At 39.8% G+C, this 25,414-nt stretch overlaps 1 protein-coding gene across 1 annotated transcript in view; it reads left to right on the plus strand.

Annotated features, from left to right (window-relative positions):
* The first annotated feature begins 879 nt into the window (after window positions 1-879).
* Window positions 880-25,414, plus strand: part of LOC109487341 — a 28,388-nt gene continuing 3,853 nt past the window's right edge. Inside the window, exons 1-2 of the mRNA XM_019791318.1 lie at window positions 880-1,413; window positions 24,886-25,084. Of these exons, the coding sequence (XP_019646877.1) occupies window positions 1,201-1,413; window positions 24,886-25,084 (412 nt within the window). The 5' untranslated portion in view covers window positions 880-1,200. The remainder of the gene's footprint in view (window positions 1,414-24,885; window positions 25,085-25,414) is intronic.

The raw sequence follows: 25,414 nt of genomic DNA on the forward strand, positions 1-25,414 counted from the left end.
AATGGATAACAATATAGCACAGTGACTAGTTCCAAATTTTGGCACTCAACTCTACGTTTTTATACCTTTTGTGTCTGTGAATCCTATGTTTGTGTAACATATTTGAGGCTCACCAGTCTTTATCTTGTTTACGAGATCAATTCTTTAGAAGAAGAATGCGCCATTCTCATGTCAAAAGGTGTACCTTGACGTTCGCTTTTGAATCTTGTCCCGTCTGGCGCCTGACCAGACAGGGGGAGGAACATTTTCCTTTTTCATTGTAACAAGATTGCCGATTAATTGGCCAATTTGTCGTCACCTATTCGCGATTACCCCGCTAAGGTTTTCGCACCTATTGTGGAAACGACGCCTCCTGCTGTTGGGGTAACGCCGTGAAATACACGTAACCCATTCCGAATTATATGACACCTCGTATCTAATACCTATAGCCTCCTAGGCTTCAGGAGGCGGCTGGAAAGAGTAGACATTGGCCAAATAGAGAGAGATACAGTAACATGTCGGGGGAGTTGGTCCGCTAGAAAGTAAATTTTGCAGCACACTGTATTTTCTCGCATTTTCTAGCGGATTGCATGGTACTAGTATCTCTCTCTATTTGGCCAATTTCTACCCTTTCCAGCCACCTTCCGAAGCCTGGTAGAGGCTATCTAACACCTATGAAAACGACAAATAGAAACAAAGAGATAGATGTACTTTAATTGACATCACGGTTTTTCCAAAGATACTGTATTTCAACTTCAAAGGCACCTAAAGCGATTTCAGAGATATTTCAAATGTTTCAAGTATGAAATGATGACGAAAATTTGCTAAGAAATGTCAGTCCTTGATCAGACAGAAAAACTTGAATTCCACTGTACCTAGCTGAAGATTCTTCTCAAAAGTCTACTGAAAGTAGGGGGCGTAGTTTGGAACAACTACTGACCAATCAGCGCTCGTCTTGCCCGTCACGTGACGTGAGTTGTACGATCGTACAAAGGGCCAGTGTGGCAGGCAGAGTACTACGTTACGGGACGATTTACAGGTCGACTTATCGCTCTGAAAATCGCTGGAAACTCCGGATTTGGGAATGTTACAGACGAACTGAGTAACTGGAGCGTGGCGTGTGTGTGTTCCCGTTAGGTTTCCGACGGAATATTGGAGGTATCTGCTCGATTTTTTCCAGGGTGATCGCGGGAAGGAGGCCACCGGGCTGTCGTCCTCATCATGTCGGCTGCTAAGGTTCAACGCCGCCGTAGCGGTAGGAACGTCTCTTCGGTGAAGAGGAAGCTTTTTGTCCGCTCCAAATCTTTGACAGACTCGCTTATGACCGGTATACTGACGGCCATGGCCCAGCAGAAGCTGCAAGAAGAGGGGAAAGAGGAGGAAAAGTGCACGTTTCAAGTTCAAGCGACTCTCCCAGACGGGTTAATTCGTGTGGTGAGTGTCTCCTTTATTTTGTCAACTGTCCATGTGTCATAATTTTTCTTGTTTGACGGACTTTGTTTACGGTCGTGACTAAACGTGACTTCAGTGATTATCTAGAGCAAGACAGAGCCAGTGTTCAAATATTATCCAGTGCTAAGAAGTGTGAATGCCATTAAGATGTTTAAATTTCAGGAATTTCTTGATCGAATCAACGTTTACTGTCAATTTCAAAAATATATCCTGTACGTTGCAACTTACTTTTTACGGTGTTCTGAAAAACATGGCCGCTGTTTGTTGTCATTTCTCTTCATGGGAATTTCACACCCTTGTCCCGAAAATTGCCGCAGATACAGTACACACCACGGTTTGTTCAGGGTCTGGCCAGGATTTATTTGTCGTGGGATTTCGTAATGCCGTTTCTGTGTAAACCTTTTAATCAACGGTGCACTTGGGTTTGCCTCAAGCAAAGCAAAACTTTACTTTTAAATGCTTTGGTTCGCACAGACCGTATCTCAGTTTTTGAAATTGATTAATTTTCCTATCTGTAATTTGAGTGCTGCGAACTTTGGACCGTAAGATAACGGTACCCAAAATTAATGTGTTTGCCGGTCATTCCCCGCCTCTAGATCTCACTAATCGGATTTCATGCTTGAATGGATTATATGGAAAAAAAAAAAATCCACACAAGGGCGCACTTTGAATTTGGAAATTCCTTCTAGCCCTTCCGATTTGACAAGGATCGTTTTGATTTGTAATTTTAAGAGCTTGTGCAAAAATCTGGACTCTGTTTCTTTGCCTGAGGGTATAGAGTAGTAACTGGGCATTTCCAACTTCTAATTAGGGCAATCTTTAATTGGTTTTTCTATGGTACCAGCTGAGAAAGCTCAAAACATCATCTGTTTGACAATTTGATGTTGTTTTATAATTTGAGACTGTTTATTTAAACCATAGCCTTCAAACCAGGCCAAAAATGTACATAGCATTGTATCTGTACCTGAAAATTTCTGACACAAAATTGCAAAAGTCTTGATATTTTCATTAGCTTGGAAGGAACTTGGACCATGAAAATCACGAGTTTATGCGATACACATGTTAGCCATGGGTGGTGCTGCCTCCTACTGGAGCATAACAATTGCACAAAAATGTAGACCACACAAATTTCAGCCTCCATTTTTTGTGGCACCAAAGTCAATTTATACACTAGCACATAAACAGATTGATGTATTGTTATGTATTGATATGTCTTAATATGAATATTTAGGGCAACTGCAAAATCAAGTTTCCAATGCACTAATACATATCTTTGCAGCTAATGTTAAAATTTATAGGAACACACTTCTGACAGTTTGCAAAAAATCAATAAAATCACCTGATGTCTGTGCCATACCTACATTACATGTGTACCGTATTACAAAGTAAATATATACTGTTTGGACTATGGTACATTAGACAATGGGGGTAGGGCAAGGTCTCACCCGAAACAGCACAGGCCAGTCTCTGTAGCGATAGCACGTTTTTCTTTGTCTAGATTTATAAGTAAAAGACATTTTGTAAGAACTACAATAAGTGTATATGTATAAATATAATATACAGTATTCGATATGCTTATACATGTAGTTATACATGTTATATAAGGTCTGATTTATTTTTGTTTGACATCAGTAAATTTTGATATTCCATAGACTATATAGGGTATGTACAGTAAAATTAAAATTGGTTACGAGAATCTGACCAGTAAAGGTTGCTAATTTGTCCCTCGACCAAGCTATAATATGAGAAAACTGGCCTATACTAAATTCTTTTTCTGTTAATTTGGCCAAGAAAGTTGTCTGAGTAAAAGTGAAACTGACACAAGGAAACAAGGAAACCTGTTTTCCCTGTACAACCCGCCATCTTTTTGTATCCAAGCCAAAATATTCAATGAGCAAATAAGCTTATTGGCCTATGAATAATGAAAGATTAATTTTGATGGATTACTCTGAGCAGGGAGTATTCTTGTGCAATCAAATGTTAAATTGGCTTTACAGCATAATAATTGCTTGGCCACAAGAGTTGACCTCATAATTTGGTTATTTGTTGTGTCTGAGAGCTTTTCTTGTAATTGTACTAATGCTGTTGGGTAAATTGACACATAAACCTTTACAAAGTGATTCAGAACAGCCCACTTTATTTCCTGCAGTCTGTACTTTGATGAACTAATAACTTAAGACGACAACCAGTTTTTGTGTACAGAAAACTTCAACAGATGGAAACACATTTGGTACTCTCCTTCTTCCATGGTTAACTCAATAAGCATGAACCAAGCCGACCATATCTAAGCAGTCTCTCCACTTTAGCACAGCAACAACAGGCCCTGTCCAAGTGTTCCTTTCCCCTTTGTCTTTTACAGAAGCACAGCTAGCAAATTTACCGAAGCTTCAAGTCACCCCTGGCCAGGTCTTTGGTATCAAAGCAAATCATGTTAGCCGTGCAGTGAAAGCAAAGGAAACCTGAGCCAAGGTTGACTTTGTCTATGGGCTTGTATAGTCGCTTAGGGGCACAATACGGACTTTGTAGTCAGTGTAATATGTCAATAACAAGCTACGTGTGCTACACCTCCAGTCCTGTATTGGTGCTACAGGAGTAGAGGTTCCTCTTGAACTGCCGGTGTTCTTTGTGCTTCCATTGTTGGAAAGAAGGTGCTTGAGTGCTCCGAGCACAGTTGAGCATTAATTTTAGGATTTAAAAGGGGTAAGTCTCCCATGAGAACTGAAAAGATTGATCTAAATAAAGTGAAGAGGCTGTTTTTTTTTACGCTGACTTGCGCTCAGTTTGAGATATCCTTTTGAAAGAAGAATTGGTGACGTCTTAGTCTTACTGTACGTCAAAATACTTTATTTCTGACTCATAATACTGGCCCTATATTCCTAAAGCTTTTCAATTGTAAGTTGTTTGGGATAAGAATTTTTGTTTGATCTGAGAAACTATTCAGCAAATTTCAGGTTTAACTTTAAGTTGGGTATTTCAAGGCCTAACCAATTGAATGATCTATACATATATTTCCATGTGGCATAATGCTTTATTATCATAACTTACTTATTAAGACAACTTTCCACTTAAGTTTGATAGTTGTTTGTTCAGTTCAGTACAATTCTATAGTAGTGTGAGAAAAAGTGGTCTTCACTTCAAGAGATTTTTCCTGTCTTATTCACCTTCCTGTTTTTATTAGATCTCCTTACAAATAAAAGCTCCGACCTTGCCGACTGCTTGAGTCTACTTGAAGAGGAGAAAACACTTCAGATGCTCTTCTTAGATCCTGATAAACTTGCGACACAGGCTTCCTAGCCTTGGATGTAAATCAAATGGACAGAATTTGCTGTGTCATGTACACAAAACTGTAACATTTCTGGTAACGTAACGATATAGTTAAGTCTGCCTGAATTTGATGCAATGGAAATATAATTTTGTCAAAATTTCTTTGTCAAAAATATGGGCTGAAACGACCAAAATATATTCAAGCTGTAGGTGGTAATGATTCTAGAAAATGTAGGATGCTGGTTTGTTATCTGTGTCAGACATTTTTTTTCTTGAGCATAGATACGTGTATTTTTGTCGAAATTTCTTTGTCAAAAATATGGGCTGAAACGACCAAAATGTATTCAGGCTGTAGGTGGTTCTAACAAATTCTAGGATGCTGGTTTGTTATCTCTGTTAGACAGTTTTTTTTTCAGCAGAGTTACATATAGGTTAGATGAAAGATAACCTTGAAGCAAGGCCTAATTTGTTCGCAGTCTGACCCTGATGCCCCCAGAGACAACAGGGAAGCTCCTGTGCTCTGCTCTGATGGGTTTGTGTAGCTCCAGGCATTTCTCAACCACACAGAGGGCACCAGGGTCAAGTAGCTTCCCATCAAAGTCAACCAGAAGTCCTGTTTTGACTATGTATGTGTTAAACTCGACAAAACACAGCTAGCATAGCACGTCGGCAGAACGTACTGCACCTGTGCGAAACCTGTAATGTATAGTACTTCTGCAGAATGTCTTATAAGATCGTATTCGCATATATAAGATAAATATCTATTCTGTAGTTTCCAAATGTTATTTCGGAAAAGATATCGTCTGCAACAAGCAAAATTCTGATGCAATGTCGACCATATATCCAACGAAAACCGTGAAAATCAGGGTTTTGCACAGGTGCAACTTACATTCTGAAGACAGCCTTCAACATAATTTGAAAACTGAGAATTTCAGAACATGGAATAGAAGTTGATGGAAGTCCTATTTAGATTTTATTTGCGTAATTGTCACCACATAACAAGACACAAAGCCTACTTTGTGGTCCAACTATGTACAGTATCCCGGATCTTGTCTGTCTATTCTTTTGTGAAGGTTGCTCTATTTTTGGAATGCAGTCGGTCTACACAGTGCGCATACAAAGCAAGCGGCTGTCTCTTTGAACCTGCTGAACTATTCCCTAGCTATTGTGATTACTCCTGTAGAATTTGATGTCTCTGTTTGAAGGATAGGAGAATGCTCTCCATAGAAATTGGCACACTTTTCTTCTCAGTTCTAGCACTTGACACAGATTGTACTAAAACCCTAGCCTTTACCAGGCACCGCGGATCGCTGGAAAAATAGTAAAAATTGGCCGAAATAAAGGGATAGTATACCAGAGAAGATCCCGGGCCATGGAAGATTTTTAGAAGATCCAATTTGCGACCCATGGAGGCCAATTTCTACTATTTTTCCAGCGATCTGCAGTGCCTGGTAGGGGCTAGGTTTACCCCCCCCCCTCCCTGCAGCAGTTGAAATTGGCTGTCCCCTGCTGTGTAGACCGTCTGTGGTGCACATGTCAGACTCTCAGCTGGAGTTGTTTGCCCATGCATTGATTCGTGACCTGATGCCACAGTTTTGTTGCCAGAATTTATGTAGATCTTTTTGTTTGTAGGCTTCACATTGATGTCTTGTTGATAAATATGATGATTTGATAAAAATGGACATATTTTGCAGTAGGAGGGAAAAAGAGTTTTTTCGGTGTTCGAAGTTTGCACAATTTTTTAAAATTCTGTATAAAGTACATGTTTGTGGCATTATGATTCTGTAGTAAAAAAATAAAACCGCAGGGATTTTTTTTTTTTAGTATACACATAATATATGTACTAATGTAGAGCTCTGATAATTAAAGGGTTCGGTTCACGAATTCAAGCCACATGTGATTTTTGTTTTACTAATGACATACTGCGAAAATTGAAAAGAAATTGTATGTATCTTGTCATTAGTAAGTAAATTAATTTTCTTTTTAGTAATTTTTTGTAACTAGATAACTAGGAAACTAGTAATCTAGTTACTATTAACTTAGTAGGCTTGACATCTAGTTAAGGAAACTAGACTTGAAGCCTAGCTGGAACTTGGAAGGTAAGGTTACTCAAACACAGGAGTTGTGCGGCATCTTTGCTCAGCTGTCATGGTTGCTACTTCCACACCAGACTGACAGTTTGACAAAAGGAAGACTGCAAGTGACCCAATTGGACAGGTGTATCTTTTACCTGCAGGGCTCAAAATTCATAGTTGGGAATAGGTTGGTTGCACCAAAATTTTTTGGGGTGCACCATTATAGAACAAAACCTAATTACAGATCTTACTACTCCTCTTCTGAGCTTCAATCTGACATGGGAGCTAACTGCACTACAACAAAGGTTTTATCATTTTTCTGACACTTAGATGCCAGGAATATCCTGTATACTATCATTATAGTATTCATACATTTGAGATGTACAAAAAATACCTACAGAAATATTTGGGTGCACCGGTGCACCCACAGAAAAAAAATTGGTGCACAGGTTCAATTTTGGATACATTAAGGTGCACATGCATGCACCCAGTATTTCGAGCCCTGTATGGGTTCAGCATCTAGTGAAAGGAAGCTGGTTATGGTATTGGTACCTGTGCTTTTAAGGGAAACACTAACATTAGTGTAGGATGACACAAACCACTGCATGTGAAAGATACTGTAAAGGTTGAAATGTTCGCAGTGGTTTTATTTTTGTCATTTTTGTGGGATCATAATAGGACATAATAGGTGTTTTGCATTGTCTATTTGTCTTTTGTATGACAGGATAATTCTGTTTCAACTGCGAACACCAGGTCCAAAGACCATTAAATTAAAACATCCTTTTCGTTCCTACTGTAAAATAAAATCACAGTGAAAGAATAAAAGCATTTACAACACAAGAAATAATCGTATCCTCTAGAGTAGCTATGGCTCGCAAAAAGAGGTTTAACACCTTTCATTCTAACTTCTATGATTTGTTAGTGGTCAGATACCGTAGATAGAAAAAAGAGGCGGTTCGATAACATATGGTTAGTGCGATAATTAGCACCTTGGCTGCTTGATAAATAGATGATAATTGGCCTGTACTTGATTAAATCACCCCAAGGGGCTATCTTTATGGAGGCAATTTATAAGGGCATGATTGGGGGTTGGGGAGTACCCAATTGTTGCCATAATTTCTAAGAATATCTCAACACTGATTGGAGTTGCTATGGTAACAGTAAGGCTAGGAAGAGGCAGTTTTGTAGATAATGTCAGAAGTTTCATTCTGATACAGCACCGCAATCTATAGATTTAATCATTGCCAATTCATATGAAGTTGTGATTTTCTTCATTACAGAGCTCAACTTGCTAAATATGTGTCAACTGCACACCACCTTGCATTGCAATAGTGTGACAAGTATGGCTTCTTTGAATAGCATTGCCAAAACCAACCTGTCTCTATACTTATCTTTGAAAAATAAGTATTGAAACACATTGTCATATGTTTATTCTAGGTCTGTCAATGATCCAGTTTTCACTTGACTTTGGTAGTAGGTTGTCTGTCACTATTAGTAATATTAAGATTTCTTTTGCTAGTGTCACAAGTGTGTAAAATATATGGGTCAAAGATTTTTGACCCGATAAAGCTATCAAAATCTGGCACTATAATTAGTTCTTAGTGGGAGGTTCGACAATCGGCGACCCAGGTCACGTACAGACCCACCTAGACTATAATTAACATGTCAAACTCTCCTCATTATTTGGTATGATGTTAATACAAGAAAGGCATTCCTACAAATGTGCACAATGTTATTAACTGTCAAGGTTCTATTCAAGTGATTTGAATGGCCTTGGCACTTTTTTTGTTGTTGGTCACAATCAATTTATGATATTGTGATAATTTCCTTGGTATTACCTACCTGTTAGTGTAATCCATTTCTTTTTCATTGTCATTTGAATAAATGTTATTTTCCTTTGTGAACAATCAAAGTATTTGTAAGGTCTGTAAAAGCATTCTAATGTAAACTTGATAAGGTGTACTACCGTAGTCATTCAACTTTTTCAGTTCTTAATTTAGTTCCCCATTATAATATTATGTCAAATTTCTGGGTATGGTTGTTCTTCTTTTGGAAAACACAGCCTAGTTTGAAAGAAGTTAAGAACTGTCCCTACCAATCCTCTAAATGATAAGGAATGAAACACCTGTGTACTTCAAAGCAAGTAGACCCAGTGTTGCATTAGTGTAGGTAGTAATTAATTCTGATACAATTGTTCAAGACTTCCTTTGCAGGAGGTAGAGCAATCCGTCCATAATTTTCGCCGCCCAGGTTTGCCAAGAAAAGTTCAAGAGGTCCAGATAGTCGCTAGGCAGCGCCAAACAATCCAGACAACACGGGGATGGCAGAGGGCAGGGTAGTGAACAGCCTGGCCTTGTTATGTCGTACTTTTCACAAAGAGAGAACGGAGCAAATGCGTTAACAACTGGCTTCAATTGAGTTTCAAAGGCAGGCTGACCTACAAGAAGTTGTTTTTCAAACGGTAACTATTGTAAAGGTTGTAAAGAGCTTTATGTAATTTTACAACCCCAAAATAAACTTCTGCTGCCTGTTTTTTTACGCAACATTTTGTGCCTAATAAATTATACACATTTCATAAACACTCAGTTCCAGCTGTCGTATGGCTATCTGATCATACTTTTATTAATGTTGCTCTTTACCTGACTCAATAACAAATTCAAAACTATGTATGTTACCTGCTCTTTAGTCCCAACAAGTGATACGTTGCTAATGTGTATATTTACTGTCATTTGCAAATTTTGAAAGCTTACTTAGACTTAGACTTAGGGGCTCCCGCGTCTCGTGACGCATGAGGCAGTCAAAGCAGCCCAGCTTCCTCTGTCAGCAGCCAGCCTCAAGGCTTCCTTCCAGCTCATGCTGACTGCCTGAAGGTCCCTCTCCACTGTCTGTCGCCAGTTCATCCTTGGGCGCCCCCTTCTTCTCCGTCCTTCTGGGAACCACTGTAGGACTTGGTTGGCTAGTCTGACAGGTGGAAGTCTGACCGCGTGTCCTAACCAACTGAGCCCGCGTTTGCAGATGATGGAGGACACTGGTTGTTGCTTAGTTTGAAGTCTGATGTTATCATTCGAGATAAAGTCATCCCATCTAATGCCCAGGATTTTCCTTAGACACTTGCTGTCGAAGGAATCAAGTCTCCTTTCTTGACTTAGTTTCAGGTGCCAGGTTTCGCAGCCATACAAAAGTGTTGACAGGACGTTGCTGTTGTAAAAGCGCATCTTGGTCTTGAGGGACAGTTTCTTGTTTCTCCAGAGTTTGCCCAGCTGGTTAAATGCTGCTGAAGCCTTACCAACTCTGCAGTCAAGTTCTTTGTCCATGTCACCATTGCTTGCCAGGTGGGCAAATTTTGAAAGCTATATGGTTTTTATTCAAGCCTTCATTATACAACAAAGTTACACACAGTGCATTTTCCATAGTTTTTTGTACCGGCAAGTCAAGAAGCCTGGCCACCAGGAAATGTTTATATGTTCGTAATCCTTTGTTGTTGGAAGTTAAGCAGAAGTTATCCCTGATTTGTACTGACCTGATCCTGTGCTGTGAGGGGTCAGCCAGTGGTCAGGCCAATGTGTTACAGGTAAGGGCATTGTAAAAAGTTTGCTATGGCATAGGGACAGTATATACTGTAGGTTTTAGAAATTTGATATTATAAACAAAATGGAATAATTTTAGCTGCTGTAAAGTTGATTTGCTGTCCATTGATGGCATTGTAACAAATTGCCCATTATAGACTTAGAATATATGAGCAATTGATTGATATGGATTCAATATACTCTAATACATACACGTATATTTTAAATCAATTTTTTAATATGAAAATTCAGGTGACGCTTCCCAGTTTTGTCAATATGAATTTGATGCCACATGGCATGAGTGAAGTGTGATGTAGTACATACTCTTGTAGATAGAGGGAGCTGTAGCTCTGTACCTATCACTTGTTGAGAAACATTACATTTTGCAGGGTTCTTGAAATTGGTAGTTCTTCCCAATCAGCATCATCTAGATCCGGTCAAAAAATGTTTTCATCACTGTCTATAACCTGTCAAACGTATTTGGTCATAAATTATATGTATGACACTGGGCAGCACAAAAATATGGTACTTTCCTGAAAGTGAAAATAGCTTGTTAACGAAGTCAAACACCGAGGTATACAAGGGTTAAATGCACATCTTGAATATCCATCCTTATAAGTTTGATATTACGTGGATATGATATGTATGTTAGCATACAATACTGCTTATTAGAGCTTACAGTACTGCAGATGTGTCCTGGTGTCATCTTTTTTGTATGACGCATTTGTGTTATCGTGCATAATTGGGATGAATGGCAAATCCCCACCTCTTGACCCAACTTGCATACCTCGTCACGTTCCATCCCCTGGAAACCTCCCGCCCTCGCTCCTTCCACAGTTCTGTAGGCTGTAATCGTTAGTTGTATGTTTCTTGTCTTGTTTTTACAGAAAAGTATATACTGGTATACAAATGTATGCAACATCCTAGTATATAGTATATGTATGAGGAGTATTTAGGTTACAAATTTTGCATAGTTCGTCACGTTCCATCCCTTAGAAACCCTCCGCCCTCGCTCCCTCCCCAGTTTTCTATGCCATAATCATTAGTTGTATGTTTCTTGACTTGCTTTTTTAAGGTTTTCGTTAAGAAAGGTAGGATCTAACCTTTAGAAAAGTATATATACTGGTCACTGTCACTGTCAGTATATGCAACATGGTGTGGTGTCAAGTCTACTGTAAAAAATTTCAAGAACTTAAATCCTATTGTAAGGTGGTATGTGGTATTAAAAATGTGGTATCTTTCTCTAAGCTTCAGATTAATTTTCTTATATAGTTTGTACTGTAAGGGGTAAGGTTGAAAATCTTATAATATCTTTTTTTCAGCTGCTATCAGTGTTAAGCAATAAGACATTAAGTGTCTCATTTGTAAATATGATAAATTGTAGGATTATCCGATATCTACTAAATTACAGCTCTCTGTCTATATAGTTGGACATGAAATAAGATATATGTTATAGCCATAAAAGGCCCTAGCACATATTGATAAAATTTGCCTTGCCTATCTCCCATGTTTATGTAAATTGGTCAGAGGGGAGCTGTAGTGCCAGACAGACTCGCCTGCATGCAGGCTCTGGTGTCAGCATTGACGCATGTTTCCAGCTCTCTAGCTTGATAAGGTCCCTGGGCTGGGTGTGCGAGCAGATATGCATTCCTCTCCAGATTCCCAGGCAAGCCTTCCTACCCAATGCTGCAGCGAGAAAAATACATGCACAACGACAGAAGGTTCAGGAATATAAGCTGGCATGAACAGCCGGGAACGCAGAGTCAAGGAAAGGTTAAACATTCTTCCCAGCTTCCTTGAGTCATCTGCAGCCAAGTGTTCGTAGCTGGAGGCAACTGGCAGCTTTAGATGCCTTAGTAGCAGGGCAACCCTTCTTAAGTTAGCAGCGCCGGCCATTCAAGGAAATATTCGCCCTGCTGACTTGAAGGAAAGCTGTAGTAAACCATGGCTCTGTATAGGACTCTATCGGATGGCGATATTCCGAACACAGCTGTGGAAGAGACGGAAGAAGAAGAGAATGGTGACCCATCAGATTCCAGCTCTTCGGAGAGGAGGAATTTCCTGCATCCCATGGATGGGTTGGCAGGAGGATTGTCGCCCCGCCGAATCACCCGAGCACACTCGGACACCAGCCATGTAAAAGAGAACAACACAAGAACAGGGCAAGCAAGGAAACTCTGCAGGCAGAAGCCGGTTACAAAGTCAAGATGCAGGCCGAGAACACCAGTCCGAAAACCTACGGACGCAGCCGGACAAGGAATACTGGACGCACCACAATCTGATTACCTGTCAACACAAGCAGGCAATGTCTGGAGAAAGTATTCCGATCCAGGTTTGTCGGTTTCTTTAAGGAAAAGCAGTTCCTTGACGTCGGGGGAGAATGTTTCCGACTTCTCCTTGGAGGCGGAAGACGGTCTAAAGGCTGATGATGTCTTCGTCACGGCTGTGAGTTTGCCAATTCCTCCAGGATATGACAGACAAGCAGCCAGCCTAGAGGATGACTATGTCACTGTTGTAAGTATGGCTGTTCCATCTCCGGGAACTTCTGTACACTGTAGTGAACGCAAAGATGATATCGGTAGTGTTTCCTCTACTATGACGGGCTCAAAAAGACCAATAGAAGGACAACCACAGATTGAGGAAGACTCCTCTTCTGTTGACTCTGGATGTCCAGTTTCTTCCATAGTGGATCTCGGTAATAAAAGTACTGTCACCAAGGATACAGAAGACGACATGCTTGTTCCTTTGCCACAAGAAATACTAGAAAGAACTCGTAGACATTCCAGTTACGGGGACGTTTTTGTGTCTGACAAAACTCTTGCTGCCCCAACTCAGAGTGGTCAGCACTGTTCGCTACCTGAGATACGAGTTTACATGTCAGAAAATCCTGACGATACAGGACATATCGTCAAGAGCTCTGAAACAGAGAACGCCAAAGCTGGTATACCGACCTCTCCTAGGTTGAAACTGAGAAGAGCCACTATTTCTGTTTCTCCAAAACCGCACAGAAAATTTTCATTGTCGCTGGGAAAACCGAAGAAGAAAGAGAGGAAAGTTTCTGTGGGAGCAATCAGCACTCTGGCCATGACAACCACCAATATCCTGTCCCCTGTCAGGTCTAAGTCGCTAAGACATGAACAGGTAAGTTAGAATCATCATCTCAAGTTCGACGACACGTCTTGGTTAGCAAGGAACTAATATTGAAGGTTATCTTGGAAGTTCATCTGTGTTGGTAAAAGTCATATATATGATTATGAAACTTGGGTAAGGATAAAAATTTGGGTAAGTCCAATTTATTGTGTTGGCAACTGCAGTTCAAACTTGTTTCATAACGTTGAACTTGAAGGTTGTGTTGGTTACACTTTGAAGTAAGCAGCAAGAAGTTTAGATATTGGTAATGAAGAAACGTCCATAGGTATCGAAAACATGTAAAACTTTTCTAGCAGTCTTTTCTCAAAGTCAAACTGACATCTTAATTATCATTCTATTTAATCTTGTTTTCGTCGTTGTAGCCTTTTATATGTCTTACAGCGACAAAGCTGTCATGGTTTCCTTAGCAACTAAGTGGGTAATGTCAGACATTTAAATTAGATCTCATAACTGTCCAACCATAAAGGTTTTCAGAAACCTAATATGATTGCAAAGTGTAAGCTATAAATATATTTTCCTTTGTGATTCAGTAGACATGAGCGTATCAATACTTGTGACGTTGTGTACAGCATAGCCTGCCTCTCACAAAAATGCAAAGAGGTTGAAAGCACACATATGGCCTGCTTCATTGTCGGTGAATGGAATGCTGGCATTTGCCTACTGCCTCTGCTGATTTGGCCTGTTATGTCACAAGTACATTCAGTTTAAAGGTTGCATCTATCAGTAGCATAAAGAATCTCACCTCGTAAACTATTGGCTTGATATGAATAACAGATGTTTTTCGCCAGCGTTAAATCTATTTTGGCCTCAACTTATTGTAATTGATTATAATGATGTATTACGGCTTACTGATGCTGACTTTTTCCAGAAATTTTTCAATACATTTTAATTAGTTGCATAAAATAAACCCAGTTTTTATGTGCTTTGGCCATTTTGTAGACTTCGTAGGATAGAAAAGAAAAATATGTTATGACTCGCTCTACGCTAAATTTTGAGAATGTATAATATTACGCTGAATTCAAGAAGCCTCCCCCATTACGTTTTACAATAAATTCCGGGTAGCTACACGGCATTACGTAGAATTCAAGCGGCGAATCACACTCCAAGCAAAATGTGCCAATTACACTCTACATTGAATTAGAGCGGTCTGTATACGCTCTATGTAGAATTAAAACGACCGATTATGCTCTGCCAAAAAGGGCATGCGGGCCCCATAAGTTAGCTGAACTGTGTCAGTTCCCACACCTAGTGCCTGTAGGTTACTTCAGGCTGACCGGTCAAAATCCTGAGGAGCATCCTTCAGTAACCGATGATGCGGACAACTAAAAATAGCATTAGGGGAGTCACTACTGAGCTTATTCACTTCAGAAGTGTTGATTTTCTTCAGAACTTTGTTATCAAGTCTGGTCTATTGAATTACTTACCAGGCTTAGCCTAGAATGTGGTGTATATCCTTGTTCTAAGCTCACATTCCCGTTGCCGCTAGCAACTAACAAAGTTAACGTTTCCTTACCTAACCGCGTGTTGGAACCTTACCTCTCTGACGAAAAATACTGTTGTGTAATAACTATAAATACAGGGCTCAAAATCCTTTTCTCTACCTTTTAGGAAGTATGGATTTATTTATGATAATATGAAAGTTGTTCATAAACCATTGACATTTCTTCTATGGGTGGTAACAGTCAATGCAGCAAATAAAAATCCACATACATCTACATAAACCAAGTGTATGGACTAGTGCTGTTCAGGTACAGGTAGACATCAGACATACCTGCACAGCTCCAATTTTACCTGCACTAACCTGCATATGCAGGTGGTATTTCGAGCCCTGAAATAGGATATGGAGTCAAAGTCTTTATTTTGGATGAATGATTGACAACAAACGTCTGCCGTGATTGCGTGTGATCTCTGCCCAATTCAGCGAGAAGCAGACTTCAAAAGCCGTTTTTAAGTACTTCTAATCCATGGCTAATTGGTGTGGATTGCGTGATGTCCAAGTGAAGTGATGTGTGTGATTACAGAAAGGTGAAAGTGTTAAATATCAATGTCATGTGGAGATTTTATATCCAGCCACTTCCTTCTTCAAGAGATCAATCAAGGCAATATCAATTCAACAAATATTTATAGATCAAGTGTTAAAAAACAAGTGTATATCTTTTGTATCTTCAAAGTTGATTATTTAGGCTATAACACAGGGATTTTTTTTGGGAGGGGTGCATATAATTTTATACTTTTTATAGGGCTCAATTTTAAATAGACTGAAATGGTTTACTCTTTTTGGTGGATTGTATCTAATCAACGAAAATAGATACTGTACAGCCTTACCTAGCAATAGTATGTATGAAATATTAAAGATCACTAAGTAGAAAAAATTAAGAAGTTTACAGAAATGTATCGGCTATCTTTGCAAACAAGATGTTTATTCCAAGTGACAAGGTTAAGAGATATAAACTACTATATAAAAATAGAGTCAAGAACGTGTTTAAGAGTACTATAAATACGTTATCTCTAACGTTAAGTACTGACATTTACCATCCCTAAGATATACAGTCACTGTAACAAATACCCTCATCTGGAAGACATGATTTACTCACAGTGTTGTACAAAAACAGTTTAAGTACGGTAGAGAAAATGGCAGCACGTCAACTCCCTTATCTCTGACGTTGGTTTGTATTGTAGACAGATGCACTTAAGTCGTATACATTACGTAACTGTACTTCTAAACTTGAATTGCTGCTATATGCATCAGTTAAGCATGGAAAAAAGGTAGCAAGGTTGATGTTTACAGGAATGACCCACCATTACCAATTGAAAGTATATACTGAAGTGTGTACAATAGATGAATGGATGAAAGACCTGTATCGTATGTTTATGCTCTTATATAAGCTACGTACAGGTCATGGTGATACTAAAGTTCTAGCCTAGGTATAATTACAGTCATATAAAAGTGTTGTATCTTACCACATCAGTAGTATCCTAGTATGTACACGTTCAACTTCTTCTCAGTGACTAAGAGTAACTAAGACTAAGAGTAGCAACTGATAATGTTGTGTACACAGCATATTGGAGGTTAAACAGGTTGTTTTCAGGATGTGTATAAAGGCCTGAAGTGGTCACAAATCATGGACAGATTGCACCTGTGGCAGGGTCTTACGCATGATCAGTGTTTGCTGCATACCTGTGAGTCAGGTGTTCACGGAAAGGTTGGTTTAACCGTAAGGAAAGATGGCGAGGTTTCGCAGGAGAAGTTTGCCAACTAGGAGGCCGAAAAAGGTAGGAAAGTAGAAGTTGTGACTATGAAGCAAGTTTGAACTGTAATTTCCAACATAAGAAGTTGGCCTTACCCAAACTTTTGACTGTACAACTCCAGTCTTTGTCAAGGGGAGGCTTCTGTCCTAACCCTGAATCCTTGACCCTTACACACAAATGTTTATGGTCAACTACAAATTGTACTTAAATGATGTATTCTACATGCATGTTACATCCAATGTTTTTCACCTTCTTTGAATTCTATATTGATTTACTTCATGCAAAATGTGAAACTACAATTGTTTTCTTCACATAGTAGAGCACAGAGCTTGATTTAATGTGTGGAAGAACATGTAACTGACTTTTATCTTTCTAAGCACTTTAAGGTTCCGGGTCGGAGTTTAATTCTGACCAGAGTCTAAGTAAGTGCGCAGTAAATCGCCGGAAACATGACTTTGAATGGTATGTTTTGGCCGCGATATCCCTGAAATCGTAACATCTGTGTACATATATTTGTATTTTCTGAAAAGCCTGTTAGTTGTAGCCTTTATAGGTGGCGTAATGTTGGTGGTCCAGCGAAGACTTCCTGGTATTCGTCCGCGCGGATGGTTATGTGGCCTTTTCGCCTGACCGCCGGGATTGTACGTTCTATATGCGTTATGGGTGTGTTCGGGCCATTGAAGATAGCGATAAACTTATCGCATCGATTTTAATTAAATTCAAATTTTGGAAACATTAGGTTCTGAGCTTCTTCGAGTACTAAGCCGTTACCCTGGGAAAATTCGTTTTTTCCATGCAGCCGAGGTTAAAAATGACGAAAAAAATTACCCCTTTTTTAAAAATGTACTTTGATGTGCCTTATTTACCCCTAAATAAATTGGGCGCAGAAAATATCAATCAAGTGTATTGATAAGCGGCACGGCACCCCTTTCCACCAAAAGAGTGAAAAATTCCGACCCGCGTTTAGTACAGAAATGACAGCCCGTCGGGCTGAGGGTGTCAAATTGCTCGAAATACGGAGGGAAACTCCGGTCCGAGACCTTAAGTTAACCTTGTATTAACAGAGGTTGACTTGGCAAATCTCATAATCTTGTAGCCTAAAAATAAAATGGCAGTATCCTAAAATAGCCCTGGAACTGAATCAACTCTCACCAACAAAGATAAGGTTGTGATGCCTGTTTTAGCAGGTGTTTTGCTTGTAGCCATTAAGTTTAATAGTAACTGTGTAATCTGGATTTCCTGTGGCCAAATGTTCTTGACTTAAAAAAGCTAAATTTAGAAATTTGCCCCTAGGTCTTGTCAAGAAAAGGCAGAAGGTTGTGTTTGAGACCAGGAAACTGTTACAGTCTTGACTAAAAAGAAACCTTACGATACATTTAACAAACGCAACGGTCCACTTTATAGCTAGATACTAGGAAAATTACGCTTTACGTAGCTATATTTTGAACAGTGGCTTGTGAGATATGTTTGAAAACGTCTATGAAGCAAGCTTTGAAAGGTTATAAGAATCTACATTCATCAGATGACAAAGATGACAAGATACATTGAATGTATCTTTATATTCATTAGTCAATATGTTATTGTTACAGCACTGCACATCAGGTGTGTTAAATGAGGTAAAGAATTGATTTATGGATTTGTGCCCGTAGGTAGATATGACATGTAACAATGCAGACCTTTCTAGGATGTGGTCTGAATAAAGAATTCATGAATCGCAGTTCACAGCTGCACACTTGGACGTCCGTATTACAAATTGAAGTTGGCATAAATAGCCACTATAATAGTCTTCAAGTATTCAGTAGAAGAATGTCAATGTCAGGCACCAAATTAGTCCTTTGTGTTAGGGCTAGTATAAATGTTTTGCATTATTTATAATGTATGGATCTTCTGTATCCGTATAGCTGGTATAACTGCCCTTTGTCGTAACACACAAGCTTAACTTCTTATTACTTCTGTCAAATGCTTCACTTATAGAGCCTTGGGAAGATGTATACAAGTTAGCACTCTGAAGAGATTCAAGGTAGGAGTTTCGTATGTCCGTATAATCTCCAAGCAGATCATATGGTGGCATTAGGCAGTGTCCTTTGGCCAGAGGAGTGTCCATTAGCCACCATCGGTGGCCGTACAAACTCCTCTGGCTAATAGATACTGTCTTGCCACCGAAAGGGATCTGCTTGGAGATTATGTCCGTACACATTTTCCCAATATTGGTTTGTCATGGTTTCTCCGAGTGTGGCATTTTTACTTCAGTTCCATCCTTTTACGTTAAATGTAGATAAATGCAAGGGGTCAAACGTGTTTTTTTCATATGCAAAACACTGGTCATCAGCTCTTGTCACTTGCTGACAACCGGTAGTTAACTCTCAGCCCTTAATTGCTACTTTCCCTTCTCCCAGTGTGTTTAGATAAGTTGTATAGACTCCCCACCCTCTAAACAGTGCTGTCTCCGCCCCTTAAGTGCATCACACCTGTAAACATTCAACCTGCAAACAGTCGCTGTTGTCTGTTTGCTACACCGGCATTTTGTGTGCTTTTTTACTGCCTCCATAGAAGCATGTCACGCTGGTTTGTTTGCGTTAGAAGTCGTGTATCGTGTTGACGGGAACAGGGTATCCACATGTACAATCCGATGTCCTGATGTTTATGGGTCAGTGTATGCCTTTTGTTCGCACGGTGTTAAACCGACGACCTGATATGTTGCTTCTTGACCCAGACTAGCTTTTGACTGGAGTCGGGTAATTTATAGGTAGTAGTGTTACATGTGTAGGATTTGTAATGTAAGACATACGCCTTTGTACAGAGATCTAGTCAGTGTTAGTGTTATGGTCTAATTGTCTTCGTCAGAAGGACTATGAAATTGTCTCGCCGGAGTGTGGGGAACTGCGGATTTTGCGATATAACTCTGGAAGGCATGATTCGACGTCCATGATTTTTGGCAGGCATATTACCGCTGTTGAGGCCGAAGTCAAGTACAAGTTTCGGCTTCGTGGGGGGTCCGTGCGTCACGTTAGTGCACCTTTTGTGTTTGTGGCTTGTTAGCAAGATAACTCAAGTATTTGTAAAATGTTGATTATAATTCTTGGTGTGGTGCTTACTATTGTCGGGACCAAGGTTAAGTTCGTTACTGAGCTTCGTGGGGGGTTTCGTTGTGACTACAGGGGGCATTTTGTTAATTTTTCTTGTGAGCAGGATAACTTTTGTATGTGTGGATGGAAGTTAATGAAATTTGATAGGCATATTACTGTCGTGGTCTTCAAGATTGAGTTCAAAGATGAGAGTCGTGGAGGTCGTTATGTCCCCGTAATAGGACCTTTTGTGTTTAGAAATCCCCCACCTACATCTGCTTGGAGACAGCCGACAGCTGGATATAGCCGGGGAACCCCATAATGGGATGGGATCAAATGACGTTACATTGAGGGATTGTACTATAACTTCGGCAGGGGGAGGATAGGTTGGACATATGTCAGGTTATTTTCTACGGCCACAGCAAGTAATTGCTATGGATGACGTCCACTGGAGACCTTAAATCTAATTACCTTAAATTTAAGGCAAGCGCGCAATAAAATCACGAAGGGCCGAAAAACGAGATGCCTAGATTTGGAATATACTAACTGTAGAAGTACAAATGTTAGGACACAAAGAACACAAGTCTTCTATTTGTCATAAAGACAAATTAACAAAACAGCAGTAGTCACCCTGTTCTGATTCTTTCCTTTATAACATCTTCTCTTATTATATTTTGCGGCGCTGTCGTGACACTTTCAACACAGTAAGAATTTCTTGAACGTTTTTTTCCAGTAACAGTCCAAACTCAAATAACGTGGGGGGGGGGGGGCTAACACGGGTGACGACGCATCTGTATAATCTGCGGCAAACCGTTTCAGGGTGTTCTGTACCACAAAAATAGTACAGAGATTCTTTTGTTCTTTAGACCAAATCGATTATTAAAAAGAGTGAAGAATACGCATGTTAATTTCTCTAGAACGATGTACCTCTGACGAAGACATGAGATCTCCGACCTCTAGTTATCAGTGACCTGTCCATGTTTGTTAGTGTAGATGCTAATGCTTTATATGTGCAAAATTGCAGAGGATTATTTGAATGCTGTTAGCTTCCTAAGTCAGAAACCAGGTAAGTTAATTTGTTTTCCCTTGGGCATGTTTTCTGTATAGGATTAGTATAGAACAATGTGATACAAATGTGGTAGGTGTTTCCACTGAAGTTATATCATATTCCTGCGAATTCAACTTATTGATGAAAGCTTAAAACTGTAGAAATGCTGATTTCTGTTGAATTATGGCTGACTTGATAGCTGACGACTATTTGCTCCCTGTGTTGTTTGGATTTCCCGGTGTGGAGGTTTAAAGAAGCGAGGCATTTAGAAGACAAACTGTGTTTGAAACCAAGACCCAGTTTAGATTTGGATTGGATTGGGTTGCTTGATTTGGGTTTCTGTCTTGGGTCAATTCAGGGTTAGAAAACAGGTTTCAAGTTTTGTTTTTTCTTTATTATTGGTCTGCCTGTCTGTGTTTCTGCATTGATATTCATTGTCAGCATATGAAGACCTAAACAGATTGTGATAGTTGGTATGTGGGTAGGTCTTGGGAAGACAAAGGTCAAGGTCAAATGTAGTTCTGCAGCAGTATGTCCAGTTTTGTTCCGATTGTTGCAACAACACAATACAATCTGAAACACCAGGTAACAATTGCTAGTGTCATACACCATACTTTATGAAACATATTCTAGAAAGCACTTTTATATTGGACCAAGTCTCAGTTGCCCCAAATGCGAAGTCTAAAATGTTATACTACTATTGGTGTAGAACAAATAGTTTGAATGGACACTTGTAACCCAGATAACAAGACCCTGGATATCTTCTCTTCTGTTATGTTTTTGTTTAGCTGCCATGTGTAAACAATATACATAAACAAAAGGTTTGTGTGAGTTGCTTATCACTTGTTAATTAGGTATAATGGGTTGTGGATTGTCTAGTGTATGGCTTCCTACCTGGATCTGTGCTGTTAATTGTTTTTGTGTCAAGAACGTACAAAGAGGTTGAAAACAATTAACTATGTAAACAACTGTTAATTGGATTAAACCATGTCATGCATACAACAACATGAAAGGATGAAATTACAAGGAAATGAATAATTTCCTTCTGCACTTTGGAAATTGCAGAAGTTTTTGATCATAGAAAGAATATTTATTTAGAAAATTGTTACTTCTTCCCTGTTGCTTTGGTGAAATAGTTGAATGGTCAACTATTATTTCATATACGAAGGCAAATTAATGGAATGAAAGGTAGGTTAGGTAAATGCAATCTTTATTCAGTATATATACTTTACTGCCCAACAAATGATTCGAAATGCACAACATTTATGAAAGTAACTGTTATGTCAGTTGACCAGATTTAAGAGTGTCTGTTTCAACACTGCTAAGGAGACTCTGTCACCTTTCAACTGCCCTGATGACATGGCTTTTAAACTATCACCGTGTGTAAACACAAAGCTCTACTGTGGATTTATACATTTAGTGTGGCTTCATGCCCGTAGCCAGGGGGGGTTCAGGGGGTTCGGAGAACCCCCCACAAGGCTCAAAGGTCCACTTTTTGGTCCACTTTTTATGTAAAGGTCCACTTTTTGGTCCACTTTTTATGTAAAGGTCCACTTTTTGGTCCACTTTTTATGTAAAGGTCCACTTTTTGGTCCACTTTTTATGTAAAGGTCCAAGATTTTTCTTGAAAAGATTGACTGGAATCGTAGAAAAACTGCTCCCTTTGTCATTGATTAAAATTTGTCTCTGATTTTTTCTTGGAAATCCTCTCAAAAATTTTTTAGAAGGTTCAATTTTCAAAATTTTCCGGGGGAGCACCCCCCTAGAAACCTCGCGCCTTCGGCGCTCGAGGTCCCCTCAAGCAGTGGGAAGAACCCCCCATTCAAAATCCTGGCTACGGGCATGGGCTTGAAGTGTTGTCTATTAGAGCACCAGTCAGCATATTACGTGCGTTCTTGAGCACATGCTTGACTAGGGTGTGTCACAGGAAGTGTCCATTTAGCCAGTGTACCTGATAATTAAATAACACAGCAAACGTCCTTGGGGAATTTTCAATAGACCCATTCGACTTTCACGGACCACATAAACTGCTTACGTCACAGGGGGGACATTTCGAAAGAACGTCGTTCTAGAACGCTGAAGTTGAATGCGGCTTTCGCTCGCGATGTCCCCCCTGGCTGATCTTTTTTTTTACTAAAATGTAGGTGTCTTTTTTTCTCAGTAATATATGCGGAAATGACAGGAAAACAGGCACCAACATTGTATGGTGGGAATCCGTACAACAATTTAACGTTATTTTGTTCTGTGACGTATGCAGTTTATGCGGTCCGTGAAAGGAACTTTCGAAATGTCCCCCCTGTGACGTAGTTTCTATTCGAAATGTCCCCCCTGTGACGTATGCAGTTTATGAGATCCGTGAAAGTCGAATGGGTCTATTACACATCAGATCTCTGATAGGTAAAGTCCAGATAATAAGCATCTGTATTTGCTTGTGAGAGTATGACTAAGATAAAAAGGGGATCTTGGAAATCGTTGTCTTGTTTTGATATCCCGACAGATCCTAAACACTTGGTTAAATGACTCACTGTTGTAAGAAAGAATCCGATTATAGTATTTCTAGGGGTGGGTACCGGTATAGAAAATTCAGGTCCAGGTCCGGATCAGGTTCAGAGGATCAGGTCCAGGTCCGGACCTGAAACCGGACCTGATTATTGTACAGTAACTAGTATATCATATTTTGGCAAGCGAGACACAATTTCTTCGTGTACACGACACGGCCGTGCATGAGGCCGCTTTTCCTGATGAATAATACGGCTGAAATGCCAGCACATCCACAAATAATTTGATCAAATACTTAATTGCTGTGATCTAAAATGTTACAGGGTTCTCTTAGCGGGGGTTGTTTATTGTTTTGATTGTAAAACGCAGGGTAAAATACGCTAAAAATTTAGCCACGCTGCGGTCCACACTTCCGGGTTAAGTGACGAGAAAATCACGTCGAAAACGCTAAAAATCCGCATAGAAGCATATATTTTCCCCAAAGATTCTTGAAACTATGCATTTCTTCACTAGAATATCGATGTGTGGTTGTGGAAAATAGAATTTTAGCGCCGATATCGAACAAAGAAAAGTTGTTTACACGCGCGTCGGCTCGCTCAAGTCTGCCGCCAGCAGCGCCGGCGGCGGACGCAACAACCAATCAGAGATGCGAAATGCCGACACGTGACGCGGGATTGCGTCACAATGGGGGAGGGCTCGTCGTGCACGAAATATTTTTGCTTCAGCGCCGTGTTTCAAGAGATTAATACCGGGAAACAATTTCTCTTGTTTTTGAACGCATAAACATGGATTTAGGCTGATCTAGTATGATTCAGGGTTATTTTTTTTTACCTGCCATGGCCAGATTATCTAAAGATGTGTGTGTGTTGTGTGTACAATCTACAGAAATGTACATCAGGTCCGATCATCCGGTTTTCACATTTCGGTTTTTTGGACTCGGTTCTTGAATGTTGTTCCGGTCCAAACCGGTCCGACTGAACCGGTACCCACCCCTAAGTATTTCCTTAGATTATCAAGGCACTTTATCTTTCTTACACCCACCAATTCCTGTTGAAGTTTGTGTATCTTGATGTGTATGGAAAAGATAAGATCTTTGAAGTTTCTTTGTATGGATGATAGTCGGTTTTCAGTCATTTATCCCTTTCTACATATTTTCGATGTAGTACATTTTTTGGGAACATTTATAGTGTAAGACATTGTAATCATGCCCCATTACACAGCTAGTTTCAGATGTTATAAACGCAATTTCAGGTATAAAGTAATGTTGTCCCCCAGTAAGACCCATTTAGAACTTAAATCCAGCCTGTCACGACCAGTTTGCCCTGTGGGCTTCTTCAAGTGTACAGAGGCTAAATGACATAATCTCCAAGCAGATCATACAGGGGCTAATGGACACCCTCTGGCCAATGGATAACTGCCTTGCCACCGTATGATCTGCTTGGAGATTAAAATGTTCTGACTTTTATACCTTTCCAGTGCAAAACACAATTTTGAAAAAATACCATTATCGATAAACTCAACACCTGTTTTCCCCGCAGCTGGATGGAGAAGACGGCATGCGTGTGAAGGACCTGGTGGCAGACGCTATCCTGGAGTACCGGCTGACGGACTACCGAGTCACCATGTCCTCCACCAGGGCTATCCTCAATCCTGACGCCAACGCGCTCATGCTGAGGGGAGAGGACATACTTATAGAGGACCTGGCATCACAGATAGAGGCTATAGATCCAAGACTAGGTAAGGGTTTGATTGAATTGCCTTGACACAGGCCATAGTACTAATATTATATCCTTAAAAATAGTAGCAATGTTCTTCCCTGTGTGAGTATTTTAAACCTTACAGTCTGGTCTCTGGGTTTACTTTTTGAAAAGGTGAGTCACCTGTTATGTCATTCCTTCAATAGATGAATAGATACTTGAAAACAACAATTATCGTACCTGAAGGAAAGAAACAAACATTATCCTTCTCCCTACCAAGATTAATCTCCAAGCAGATCTTTTGGTGGGGGTAAGACAGTATCAAATTGGCCAGTCTGTATCCATTTCCCCACCCAAGATCCTTGGGTGG

Source organism: Branchiostoma belcheri, unplaced genomic scaffold, assembly GCF_001625305.1.
Source record: "Branchiostoma belcheri isolate BF01 breed outbred unplaced genomic scaffold, Haploidv18h27 scaffold88, whole genome shotgun sequence".
NCBI classification, from domain to species: Eukaryota; Metazoa; Chordata; class Leptocardii; order Amphioxiformes; family Branchiostomatidae; genus Branchiostoma; species Branchiostoma belcheri.